This window comes from Rhinoraja longicauda, chromosome 24, assembly GCF_053455715.1.
Source record: "Rhinoraja longicauda isolate Sanriku21f chromosome 24, sRhiLon1.1, whole genome shotgun sequence".
NCBI classification, from domain to species: Eukaryota; Metazoa; Chordata; class Chondrichthyes; order Rajiformes; family Arhynchobatidae; genus Rhinoraja; species Rhinoraja longicauda.
This window is the reverse complement of record NC_135976.1, coordinates 15,524,274-15,538,137: the sequence shown is the minus strand read 5'-3', so window position 1 is coordinate 15,538,137 and position 13,864 is coordinate 15,524,274. Positions and strand designations below refer to the sequence as shown.

Genomic DNA, 13,864 nt, shown 5'->3' with positions numbered 1-13,864 from the left:
CACCACCCTGGCCACGCTCTCATTTCACTCTTACCAAGGTGCAGGAGTCTTGAAACCGTAAACTCCAGGTTCAGAAACAGTTTCTTCCCAACAACCGAAGATAGACACAAAATGCTGAAGTAGCTCAGCTGGACAGGCAACATCTTTGGAGAGAAGGAATGGGTGACGTTTCGGGTCGAGACCCTTCAGAGTCCAAAGAAGAGTCTCGACCCGAAACGTCATCCATTCCTTCTCTCCAGACATGCTGCCTGTCCCGCTGTGCTACTCCAGCATTTTGTGTCTATCTTCGGTTTAAACCAGCATCTGCAGTTCCTTCCGACACAATCTTCCCAACAACCACGAACACGACAAACCCCAACTAAACCTCTATTGACTCCACCTATATTTCAAACTGCATCGGCAAGGCCACCAGCATAATCAAGGACGAGACTGACTCCCTCTTCTCCCAATAGTCAATAGTCAATTTTATTTGTCACATACACATAAATGTGCGGTGAAATGAAAGATTCCCCACAGTCCAACAATAAGAGCAATAAAAATAAGCAATAACACACACAGTCATAAACCAACACCAAACAAAAAGAAACATCCATCACAGTGAGTCTCCTGCAGTCACCTCCTCACTGTGATGGAAGGCCAGAATGGCTTTTCTCTTCCCCTGCCGTCTTCTCCCGCGGTCAGGCTGTTGAAGTTGCCACGTTCCAGGCCGCGCCGGACGGTGAAAGGTCCCCTCCCCCATCAGGCAAGAGGTACGGAAGTGTGAAAATGCACACCTCCTGATTCTGGGACAGTTTCTTCCCAGCTGTTTTCAGGCAACTAAAGCATCTTATCACCAACCAGAGAGCAGTCCTGAACTACTATCTACTTCATTGGAAACCCTCGGACTATCTCTAATTAGACTTATTGGAATTTATCTTGCAATAAAAGTTATTCCCTTTATCATGTATCTGTACACTGTGGACGGCTTGATATTAATCATGTATAGTCTTTCCGCTGACTGGATAGCGCTCAATAAAAAGCTTTTCGCTGTACATTGGTACATGTGACAGTAAACTAAATCATGAACTATGGACAGTCTTGGTTGCACAAAGGACTTTGGGCTTTTTACACTAATATTGTTTTTTTTGTTACTGATATATTTTGTATTATAATGTTATCTGTGAGTACTGTGTTTGAAGGCCTGTGAAGCTGCTGGAAGTAAGAATTTCATTGTTCAGTTGCCGGTATATATGACAATCAAATAGTCTTTGACTATTTATCATGCTGGCTTTGAACATCTAGTGTGTAACCGTGAGATATAAAAATAAGGAACTGGAAATGCTGGTTTATACCAAAGTTAGATACAAAAATGCTGGAGTAACTCTGTGGGCCAGATAGCATCCCTGGAGAAAATGGTTAGGTGATATTTTGGGCCAGTACCCTTCTTCAGTCTGACCTATCTATTTTCTCTAGAGATGCCACCTGACCTGCTGAGTTACTCCAGCATTTTGTGTCTGTCTTTGTAACCATGAGGCCGGCACAATGGCGCAGCGGTAGAGTTGCTGCTTGAAAGCTCCAGAGACTTGGGTTCAATCCGGACTTTGGGTGCTGTTTGTACGGAGTTTGCACGTTCTCCCTGTTACCACGCGTGTTTTCTCCGGGTGCTCTGTTATCATCCCACACTCCAAAGACGTGCAGGTTTGTAGGTTAATGTAGGACAATGCTCGAGTATGGGCATCGCTGTTCGGTGTGGACACAGCGGGCCAAAGGGCCTGTTTCTGCGCTGTATCTCTAAACTAAACAAGCGTATGTGTTGTCGGCGCGGACTCAGTAGGTTGAAGGTCCTTTTTCCATGCTTTATCTCTAAACTAAACTAAACTAAATTAAAATAAATTAAACAAAACTAAATTAAACGAAACTAAATTAAACGAAACTAAATTAAACGAAACTAAATGAAACTAAACTAAACTAAACTAAACCAAAGGAAGACTTTCATTTTGAACGGTTTGTCATGTTTCAACAGCTGACCAATGCGGGAGATGATGTTGTGGTGTTCTACAATGACAAGGCCTCTTTTGCGACCATGTTGGAAATGATGAATGTGGCCAGGGATGGTGTGGAAGAGAACAGCCCCCTTGCGTATCATATCTCACTGGTGGAGTTGCTTGCAGCCTGTGCCGAGGGCAAGAACGTTTACACTGAAATCAAATGTACATCCATGCTGCCTTTGGAGGACATTGTACGAGTGGTCACGCATGAAGATTGCATCACGGAGGTATTCCCCACTGTTTTTGCATTCTACGAAACATTGTTAGAAAATAATTCCCAATCTGGTGCTGTAACTCATTTGGCAATGAAGCGGGCTAAAGCAGATGAAGAATGAGGAAACTTAAGGTGATCAATACATTCAAAAGACCTTTAATGTGAAACTTTGGAATAAATGGATGATGCAAAATCAGAGCAAAAAAATGAGTGCAAAACAAAATACTATAGGATACATTTCAGCATCTGTTATTGTAGACTTGCAGATGAGTTAGTGCTATCATGCACTTGATTTGATAAATCAAAAGAGTAAAGTTTAACCTTCGTGCTTTAATGCCCTTTAGTGTTGGACATTTCCACCATGGGGAAAAAGGTTCTGACTGTCTACCCTATCTATGCCTCTCCTAATTTTATACACTTCCATCAAGTCTTCCCTAAACCTCCAATGTTCCAGGTGTAAATGTCTGTTCTGATATAAATGTCTTTACATTTACAGTTTTTATCTTTATATATATTAGGTGAAAATAGCCTATGTCAACTTTGTGAATCATTGTTATGTCGACACAGAAGTGGAAATGAAGGAGATTTACACCAGCAACCACATCTGGAAACTTTTTGAGAACTTCACTGTAGATATAGCATTGGTAAGTGAAAGCACAATGTAATAGAGAACAAGAGAGAGGTAGAGTCGCTGCCTCACTGTGCCAGAGACCCAGGTTCGGTCCTGACCTCGGGTGCTATCTATGTGGCGTTTACCCATTCTCCCTGTGACTGCATGAGTTTCCTCTAGGTGATCCGGTTTCCTCCCACATCCCAAAGAATTGTGGATTTATGGGTTAATTGTCTTCTGTAAAATTGCCCCTAGTGTGTAGGGAGTGGGTGAGAGAGTGGGATAACATAGAGTTGTAAATAGAGTCATACAGCATGGGAACAGGCCTGTAGGCCCAATGAGTCCACACCGACAATTGATTACCCCTTTACACTAGTTCATTGTTATCCCAATTTCATATCATATCATATCATATTTATACAGCCGGAAACAGGCCTTTTCGGCCCACCAAGTCCGTGCCGCCCAGCGATCCCCGTACATTAACACTATCCTACACCCACTAGGGACAATTTTTACATTTACCCAGCCAATTAACCTACATACCTGTACGTCTTTGGAGTGTGGGAGGAAACCGAAGATCTCGGAGAAAACCCACGCAGGTCACGGGGAGAACGTACAAACTCCTTACAGTGCAGCACCCGTAGTCAGGATCGAACCTGAGTCTCCGGCGCTGCATTCGCTGTAAAGCAGCAACTCTACCGCTGTGCTACCGTGCCGCCCTATCCTCTCCGTACACACTAGGGAGTGAATGCGAATATTTTTCAAAGAATAATGGCGGCAGTGGTAGTGATGCAGTGGTAGAGTTGCTGCCTCACAACGGCAGAGATTCGGATTCGATCCTGACTCCGGGTGATGTTTGTGCGGACTTTGTACATTCTTCCGGTGACCACATGGGTTTTCTCCGGGTGCTCCGGTTCCTTCCACATTCCAAAGACATACAGGTTTGTAGATTTATTGGCTTCTGTAAACTGCCCCTGGTGTGTAGGATAGAACTGGTGTACCAGTGATTACTGGTCAGCGTGGATTTGGTGGACCCAAGGGCCAGTTTCCGCGCTGTATCTCGAGAATTAAAATGGAAAACTAATAACATAACAGTAATTTAATTACAATTTATCCTTTCATAAAGTAACTTTTTTACAAAGCAGAGTTTGAACAACAATTGTCAGATCTCATGATGAATTTGAAACTAACAAGTAAAATACTTTGTTCTGAGCTATGTACGTTTTAGTAAATTGAAGAGATTAAGTCAAAGATTCATAGAGTGACACAATGTGGAAGCAGGCCCTTCGGCGCAACTTGCCCACACCGGCCAATATGTCCCAGCAACACTAGTACCATCTGCCTACGCTTGGTCCATATCCCTCCAAAGCTGTTCTATCCATGTACCCATCTAACTGCTTCTTAAATGTTGGGATAGTCCCTGCCTCAACTACCTCCTCCGGCAGCTTGTTCCATACACCCACCACCCTTTGTGACAAAATGTTATCCCTCAGATTCCTATTAAATGTTTTCCCCTTCACCTTAAGCCTATGTCCTGAAATATGTCACTGCGTTTTCAGCTCATTTAAATTTATTTTTTGCGAACAAAGGTAACATATTTTATGTATTGCGGTTTTCAATTATTTAGCATCTCATTTCAAATGCTGTGAATAATAAAGTAACGATTCAATTTAGGTTTGTGCAGCTCAGACTGTGGTTTAGCCGGAGTTTTCTTTTAAATTCTTGAGAATGATTCGATAAATGAACGAAGAATAATTAGTCTTCATTATTTTTTTGCGGTGTTTTAATCAACTGAATAAATTGAAATTCTCTTAATGCAATTAATGTTTCCTTTCAATTGTACAGGTTTGTAATAAAAGAGAGAAGAGGATTACAGACCCAGTTCTGGAGAAATATGTGGTCAATGTTGCCATGGATACCATGAGTGCATTCTTCAGTTCTCCATTCTCTGAAAACAGCACATCGCTGCAGGTAATTCCCCTAGAATTCTTCATCAGTAATTCATGTTCATATCTGATAGGAGCAGAATTAGGCCATTCGGCCCATCAAGTCTACTCCGCCAATCAATCATGGCTGATCTACCTCTCCTTCCTAACTCCGTTTAGTTTAGTTTAGAGGTACAGCACTGAAACAGGCTCTTCGGCCCACCGAGTCCACACCGACCAGCGATCCCCGCGCATTAACACTATCCTACTCACACTTGGGACAATTTACAATTACACAAAGCCAATTGACCTACAAACCTGTGCGTCTTTGGAGTGTGGGAGGAAACCGAAGATCTCGAAGAAAACACTCAGGGGTCACGGGGAGACAATACAAATTCCGTACAGATAGTACCCGTAGTCAGGATCGAATCCCGGTCTCCTGATGCACCACCAGGCCGCCCGTCTTCTGCCTTCTCCTCATAACCCCTGACACCCGTACTAATCAAGAATCTATCTATCTCTGCCTTAAAAATACCCATTGACTTGGCCTCCACAGCCTCTGTGGCAGTGAATTCCACAAATTCACAACCCTCTGACTAAAGAAATCTCTCCTTTAATTCTGAGGCTATGAACTCTGGTCCTAGACTCTCCCACTAGTGGAAATAACCTCTCCACATCCACTCTATCCAGGCCTTTCACTATTTGGCAAGTTTCAATGATATTCCTCCCCCCCCCCCCTCATCCTTCTAAACTCCAGTGAGTACAGGCCTAGTGCCTTCAAGTGCTCATCAAATGTTAACCCACTCATTCCTGGGATTGTTGGGCAAAACAGCGTTTCCTCTCTTCAGACCATCACCTGTCTTCTGTGTTAGTAAATTCCTGATCAACCTACGTTAGTGAGATTAAAATTAAAAATCACAAATTCAAAATTTAAAAAATCATGATTTGTTTGCAATGACTTCAATGCAAAAAGCTCACCAATGCTATTGGATCAGATATCTTTTTCTGAGGTCTAAGTTAGTCCCGCATGCCCACGTTTGGCCCTTATCCCTCTAAACCTTTCCTATCCATGCACCATGAGATTAGTTTATCTTGGCATCGTGGATGAAACAGACGTTGTGGACTGAAGGGCCTGTTCCTGTGCTCTATATTCTATGCAATTATTAACCATCCGGACCAAAAGTTTAAAAAAAATCTAATGTAGACTGTCTTTCAGACGAGGATGTCAACTAAATCTCATTAAAAATGCAATTTAAGAAAAATAGGCATCGGTAATTTGCAAATCAAACCAGGATGGCATGCATTAAAATCGAACAGCATCTGCAATTCCTTGTAGTTTTTCCCATTTTAAACCCAATGCATATTGACCGTCTGTTTTATATTTCAGACACACCAGTCCATTGTAGTGCAGCTGCTGCAGTCTGAATGCCGACTTCTAGATTGCTCATGGCTACAACAACAGCAAAAGCCTTCCGTGGAAAACTGCATCCGGACACTAGCCATGATGGGTAAGATGGAGGACCTTTCCTGTACAAGATCAGAATTTGCCAAAAAATGGAAGCATTCACCCACTGAATACCATGGCGGCTGTCAGTGGAGAAGGATTTTCTTTCAGTCCGGAATATTAGCAGATCATAGAGTCATACAACACGGAAACAGGGCCAACCAAGATGCCTCAAATTAGCTAGTCCCATTTGGCCCATATCTTTTTTCCAAGGGTGGAAATGGCAAAGACTAGACTAAAGGGCATAACTTTAAGGCGAGAGGGACAAATTTAAAGGGGGTGGGGCAGGTTTTATTACACGGAGGTTGGTGGGTACCTGGAACATACTGCCGGGGGGTGGTGATGGCGGTAGGTGTGATAGTGGTGTTTAAGGGTAGGTGTGATGGTGGTGTTTATAGGCTGGCACATATCTATGCAGGGAACGGAGGGATATGGATCACGAGCAGGCAGAGGAGATCAGTTTAAACTGGCATCATGTTAACATTAACTTGGCACGGACATTATGGGCCGAGGGGATTGTTCCTGTGCTGTACTGTTCTATACTATTCTATAGGTGTTTAAACTAGCTAGTTGTTTCATGTGTCATGAAAGGAGTGAACACAAAGTGCTGGAGTAACTCAGCGGGTCAGGCAGCATCCCTGTAGACCGTGGATAGGTGACGTTTCGGGTTGAGACCCTTCTTCAGACCAAAGACTTTGTGTCTTCTTTTGGAAACCAAGGTCTGAAGTTTGTTGCCTCCACGCAAAAGCACAGGAGTGTCACAGGAGACTGTGAAAGCCAGCGTGCTGAACAGATCTCACCACTCTGCATTAAAGTCGGTGACGCCTTTGTGAGTTCATAGGTTCATAAGACATCGGAGCAGAATTCAGCCATTCGGACCATCAAGTCCACTCCGCCATTTAATCATGGCTGCTATATATTTTCTCTCAACCCCATTCTCCTGCCTTCTCCCCGTAACCTTTGACACCCTTACTAAGCAACAACCTGTCAAGCATTCCTTTAAAAGCACCCAATGACTTGCCCTCCACAGCCGCCTGTAATGTTGTGGATTTTTATTGCAGCAAAGAGCCGTTCGATCCACCTTCCCATGGACCTGGATGCTCAGGCTGGCAAGTTGTTGAACAATCAGTCGCTGGCGACACAGAGAAATGCGCCGAACGTTAAGGCAAACACGCGCACGTTCCCTCGTTCGGGAGTGTCTCCGCAGCAGTGGGACTACAAGAACATCATTGAAAGGCTACAGGTGTGTTTGCTGTCCCTTCCTTCACCTTCACTGTAATTCCAATGGAGTCATAGAGTCATACAGCACGGACCAAGTCGGCATGTTGGGTCGAAGGGTCGGCACAGTTGACCTTTCAGCCCAACTTGCCCATGCTGACCAAGACCTTTCCAAAGCCTCTGCATCTCTCCTGTAAGGGATAACCAGAACTGCTGACCAAGACCTTACCAATGCCTCCATGTCTATCCTGTGATGGGTTGACCAGAACTGCGCACAATACTCCAAATGTGTTCTCACCAAAGTCCTATGGAGATCAGAGTTGTTTAAATTGCAGAAAACGTTTAAAACTCGGGAAGAGCTTCAGTGGGCATTGGTTTCTTGAGTGATGATGCCTGCAATCAGGCCTTTATTTTGCTTCCAGCTGTGATACTTGTTTGATTTTCTCCAGGATATTATTATAACCCTGGAGGACCGACTGCAACCGCTGGTGGAAGCTGAGCTCTCTGTTCTCGTTGATGTCATGCACAGGCCAGAGCTGTTGTTTGCAGAAGGAACGGAAGCCAGGGAGCGGTGTGAAAATGGAACATTCATCGCTAAGTAAGTGCAGGAATCCAGATCAAGTGGAGAGGAATAGATGAATTTGCTACCCAGTACAACGCTGATACCAAACATTACTATCAATGTAAAAGCAGGACACAAAGTGCTGGGGCTACTCAGCGGGTCAGGCAGCTTATATGGAAAACATGGACGGGTGATTTTTCGGGTTGGGACCTTTCTTCTCACGAAGTGCTGGAGTCACTCAGCGGGTCAGGCAGCATCTTTGGAGAACAAGGATAGGTGATGTTTTGGGTCGGGACTCTTCTTCCTCTCTGGAGTACATGGATAAGTGATGTTTAGGATCGGGTCCCTTCAAAGTGATAAAGATGCTTTGTCCTACCTCTTCTCTCTTCCAGCTTTCTTTCCCCTACTTCCCTGCAATCAGTCTGAAGAATGGTCATGACCCAAAATGTCACCTATCCATGTTCTCTGGAGATTCTGTCTGACCCATTGAGTTACTCCAGCATCCTGTGTTCTTTTTTGTAAACCAACATCTGCAGTTCCTTGTGCCTCCATATCACCAGCAACACATCAAGAGCTGGAATAACTCAGTGGGTCAGGCAGCATCTGTGAAGGGAACTTGATTGCTGCTGCCCTTTAACCATGTTCTGACCCAGATTCATACAGCCTGCCCATTCCCTCACAGATGCTGCCTGACCTGTTGGTTTTTTTTGCGCAAGGTTCCAGCATCAGCAGTTCCTTGTGTCTCCAATGTAGTACATTCATTCTTGAATCATATAGGGCCTTGTTCTCCTAGGTATGTTGGCATTCATAGCGAGGGGATTTGAGATTAGGAGCAGGGAGGTTCTGCTGCAGTTGTACAGGGCATTGGTGAGACCACACCTGGAGTATTGCGTACTGTTTTGGTCTCCTAATCTGAGGAAAGACATTCTTGCCATAGTGGGAGTACAGAGAAGGTTCACCAGATTGATCCCTGGGATGGCAGGACTTTCATATGAAGAAAGAATGGATAGACTCGGTTTGTACTCGCTGGAATTTAGAAGATTGAGGGGGGATCTTACAGAAACTTACAAAATTCTTAAGGGGTTGGACAGGCTAGATGCAGGAAGATTGTTCCCGATGTTGGGGAAGTCCAGAACAAGGGGTCACAGTTTAAGGATAAGGGGGAAGTCTTTTAGGACCGAGATGAGAAAGTTTTTTTTCACACAGAGAGTGGTGAATCTGTGGAATTCTTTGCCACAGAAGGTAGTTGAGGCCAGTTCATTGGCTATATTTAAGAGGGAGTTAAATGTGGCCCTTGTGGCTAAAGGGATCAGGGGGTATGGAGAGAAGGCAGGTACGGGATACTGAGTTGGATGATCAGCCATGATCATATTGAATGGCGGTGCAGGCTCGAAGGGCCGAATGGCCTACTCCTGCACCTATTTTCTATGTTTCTATGTTTCTATATTATTTGGCATTTTAATGCAGATAGTGCAATATCAATGGATAAGATACTTTGTTGACCACTTAGAAGTTTCAAAAAAAAGTTTTAAGATGTTCAATTAAAATGATAGTGGAAGCATTTTTGTGACAATTTTGAAACATATTTCCACGATTAGATTTTTAGAACTTTTGGATCTTCTATAAGTGGACAATATCGGCTTTTCATGAAAGAACATTCCCCCTTTTCCAGTCGTGAGTGACTTCTTCCCCATTCCATTATTGTTCATGTTCATTTATGCTGCTGTCAATTTGAAGAACTGGCGCTAATGTCAAACCTTGTTCTTTTCTGAGATAAAGAGCTCATAACAATAAGAGGTGGCGAGGTGGCACAGCTGGTAGAGCCACTGCCACTGCCACTGCCTCACAACACCAGAGACCCAGGTTCAATCCTGACATTGGGGACTGTTTCTGTGGTGTTTGAACGTTCTCCTTGTGACTGTGTGAGATTTCTCTGGGCGCTCTAGTTTTCGCCCACACTCCAACGACGAGCGAGTTTGTTGATTAACTGGCCTCTGTAATTTTGCTGCTGGTGTAGTAGGAAGTGGATGGGAAATTGGCTTAACAGAACTATTGTGAATGCTAGCTGGCATGGACTTGATGTGCTGATGGACCTGCTTTCATTCTGTGTCTCTAAACTAAATGAAACACATTAGAAATACTAACTGGAAAGTCTCACTTTTCCATTAATTTTATATACTTCTATCAGGTCTCTCCTCAACCTCTGACGTTCCAGAGAAAACAATCTTAAGTTCATCCAACCTCTCCTTATGGGCAATACACCGACCAGCAATCACCCAGTACCCTGTTCCTGCCTTCTCCCCATATCCCTTGACTCCGCTATCGTTAAGAGCTCTATGGGCGGCACGGTGGCGCAACGGTAGAGTTGCTGCTTTACAGCGAATGCAGCGCCGGAGACTCAGGTTCGATCCTGACTACGGGTGCTGTACTGTAAGGAGTTTGTACGTTCTCCCCGTGACCTGCGTGGGTTTTCTCCGAGATCTTCGGTTTCCTCCCACACTCCAAAGACGTACAGGTATGTAGGTTAATTGACTGGGTAAATGTAAAAATTGTCCCTAGTGTGTGTAGGATAGTGTTAATGTGCGGGGATCGCTGGGCGGCGCCGACTTGGTGGGCCGAAAAGGCCTGTTTCCGCGCTGTATCTGAAATATGAAAAATAAATATATCTAGCTCTCTCTTGAATGCATTCAGAGAATTGGCCTCCACAGCCTTCTGAGGCAGAGAATTCCACAGATTCACAACTCTCCGGGTGAAAAAGGCTTTCCTCATCTCCGTTCTACATGGCCAACCCCTTAATTCTTAAACTGTGGCCCCTGATTCCACCTTGCACACTAGGGATAATTTACAGAAGCCAATTAACCTTCAAATCTGCTGTCTTTGGAGTGTAGGAGGAAACCGGGACACCTGGAGAAAGCCCACCTGGTCACAGGGAGAACGTGCAAACTCTGTAAGGACAGCACGCAAAGTCAGGATCAGGCAATGTGAGGCAGCAACTCTATCGCTGTGCCACTGGACTTTTGACAATGTCAAATTCCTGCAGTGTCCCGTTCTGAACCCACAACAGAACATTAAAATACAATGCACCCTGTAATGAAACAAGTTCTACACAAGCACAAAGACTGGGAAAAATAATGCCGACGCCTCCCTTGGTGACAAGGCAACATGTTTTTAGCCAAGTGACTAAGCACTAGATGAAAAAAAAGTGGTTGAGTTAGACTCTGTTCTAATGATCAATCATAGGTTGGAAGCTGTAAACGTAAAGCCAGTAACTCACTTTAACAAGACCGTTATTTTATGCCATAAAAAGTCACTGCCTTCGAATGGCCAAGTAATAGTTTTGCAAAGTCTGCAAAAGTCTTGCAGCACACAAGTTTTTGAAACAACCATCTTCTACACTTCTGAAGTAGTGCAGGTACTGGTTGCTACGGGGTACGGGTGTCAGAGGTTATGGAGAGAAGCAGGGGAATGGGGTTGGAAGGGAGAGATAGATCAGCCATGGAGGAGCAGACTTGATGGGCTGAATGGCCTAATTCTCCTCCTATCACATGATCTTATGACTTAAACCCTTGCGTACATGTGGAAAATATGGGTTAGTATTGTATTAGTATTGGATTTGGTGGAATGGTGGCGAATTTAAACAGGCAAATCACTGAATTTTAATGCCTGAATCCATTTTTTTCTGTAGTTGAATACTATAGAAGACAGCAGGTAGATTGTGAAGTATGGATCAGAATTTGAAGTGTTTCAAAGTTTTTCTGAGAGGCGTAGTTTTGATCTACAAAACTGCACATTTGGGTGATACTGGAAGGAAAATAGAATATAGAAACAAGGAACTGCAGATGCTGATTTACCAAGGAAAGATGCAAAGTGCTGGAGTAATGCGGCAGCATTCCTAGAATCTTACGAGTCATACAGCGTGGAAACAGGCCCTTCAGCTCAACTTGCCCACACCAACAAACATGCCCCAACTACAGTAGTCCCACCTGCCTGCGTTTTGTCCCATATTCCTCTAAACCTATCCTATTCATGTACTTGTCCGAAAGAATGTGGATAGGTGACGTTTCAAGTCAGAACCCTTATGCAGACTAAAATGGAGAGGTGATGTTTTGGGTCAGGGCCATTCTTCAAACTAACATAGATAAGCAACATTTTGGGTCGGGGCCCTTCTGCAGACCAACATGGATAGAAGAAGTTTCAGGTCAGAACCCTTATTCAGACTAAAATGGAAAGGTGACGTGTCTGGTCAGGACCATTCTTCAGAAAATAGAATCCCTTGTCAGCTGCTCACAATCTTCATAATAATAATAATAACTAGACCAAGTGGACCCGTTGGGTCCAAACCTTGCCTGCATTGGTGCAGCACCCTCCCATCCCCATCCCCTCCCCTTCCCCTCTCCCCTTCCCCTCTCCCCTTCCCCTCCCCCTCCCCTCTCCCTTCCCCTCTCCCCTTCCCCTTCCCCTCTCCCCCTCCCCTCTCCCCCTCCCCTCTCTCCCTCCCCTCTCCCCCTCCCCTCTCCCCCTCCCCTCTCCCCCTCCCCTCTCCCCCTCCCCTCTCCCCCTCCCCTCTCCCCCTCCCCTCTCACCCTCCCCTCTCACCCTCCCCTCTCACCCTCCCCCTCCCATCCCCACCCCCGCTTACACTCCCATTCCTCCCTCCCTCCCCCTCTCTCCCTAGGAGATAGATTTAACACCGATTTCAATGAAACTTCTTCCATTAGCACCAAAGGGATGAAGGTGAGTAAGGTGGGCCTAAAATTGTTGCGCTATCGTGTACCATTCTGGCTGTAGTTCAGTCACAAACAAACAAACAAACGAGAGTTTTAGTATATAGATAATAATATAATATATTCCTCTATTCGTCCCACACCGGGGAAATTTGCAGTGTTACAGCAGCAAAGTGGATAACAAGAGATCAAGGGTCCAACCCTGGTTATGAAGGTCCAAACGTATGATGCAAAGTAACATGCGGTAGATGAATTCTGATGCTGTCCAGATATCAACGTTGACCCTATAAATGGTATCCCCCCAAAATGTTAACTGATCATGTTTTTGTTTGGTGGATCTTGTGTGAAATTCAACTGCTGTGATTGCCCAGCAGAGATGCTGCCTTCTGTCTTTTTTGTTGTTGTAAATCAGCATCTGCAGTTCCTTGTGTTGCACCGTGTAAAATTAACTAGCTTGGCTTGTCACATTTGGTGGGGAAGGAGGGGGAGAGAGGGGGAAGGAGGGGGAAGGAGAGGGAGGGGGAAGGAGAGGGAGAGGGAAGGAGAGGAAGAGGAAGAGGGGAGAGGAGTGTGAGAAGGGGAGGAGATGGAGAGGGGGGAGAGGGAGGAGAGGAGAGGGGGAGGAAAGGAGAGGGGGAGGAAAGGGAGAGGGGGAGAAGAAGGAAGGGGTGGAGGGTGAGAGGGGGAGGAGGGGGAGGGGAGGTGGAGGGGGAGGAGAGGGGAGGAGAGGGAGAGGGAAAGGAGAGAGGGGGAGGAAGGGGGAGGAGAGAGGGGGAGTAGAGGGAGAGGGGGGAGGAGATGGAGAGGGGGAGGAGACAGAGAGGGGGAGGAGGCGGAGGGGAAAAGAGGGAGAGTGGGAAGTAGAGAGGAAGAGGAGAGAGTGGGAGGGAGAGGGGAGGGAAGGGAGAGAGGGGAGAGAGAGGATTATTGTAATTATCTGTTTCTTTTTCTAGGCTAATTAAACACACTAAGAACCTGATGTCAACAGACGAGAAGCTCTGTATTAAAGTTCTCCGCATCCTTCAAAGAATGCTGGTCAAAAAGTGCAACTTCGGAGAGCGGGTAAAAGCTCATTCAAGC

General features: G+C 45.2%; 1 protein-coding gene across 1 annotated transcript in view; it reads left to right on the top strand.

The window, feature by feature from the left end:
- itpr3 (inositol 1,4,5-trisphosphate receptor, type 3) overlaps positions 1-13,864 on the top strand; it is a 185,378-nt gene that overhangs the window by 124,394 nt on the left and 47,120 nt on the right. The window contains exons 31-37 of the mRNA XM_078420692.1: positions 2,003-2,254; positions 2,760-2,885; positions 4,697-4,822; positions 6,164-6,284; positions 7,342-7,523; positions 7,948-8,096; positions 13,738-13,846. Of these exons, the coding sequence (XP_078276818.1) occupies positions 2,003-2,254; positions 2,760-2,885; positions 4,697-4,822; positions 6,164-6,284; positions 7,342-7,523; positions 7,948-8,096; positions 13,738-13,846 (1,065 nt within the window). The remainder of the gene's footprint in view (positions 1-2,002; positions 2,255-2,759; positions 2,886-4,696; positions 4,823-6,163; positions 6,285-7,341; positions 7,524-7,947; positions 8,097-13,737; positions 13,847-13,864) is intronic.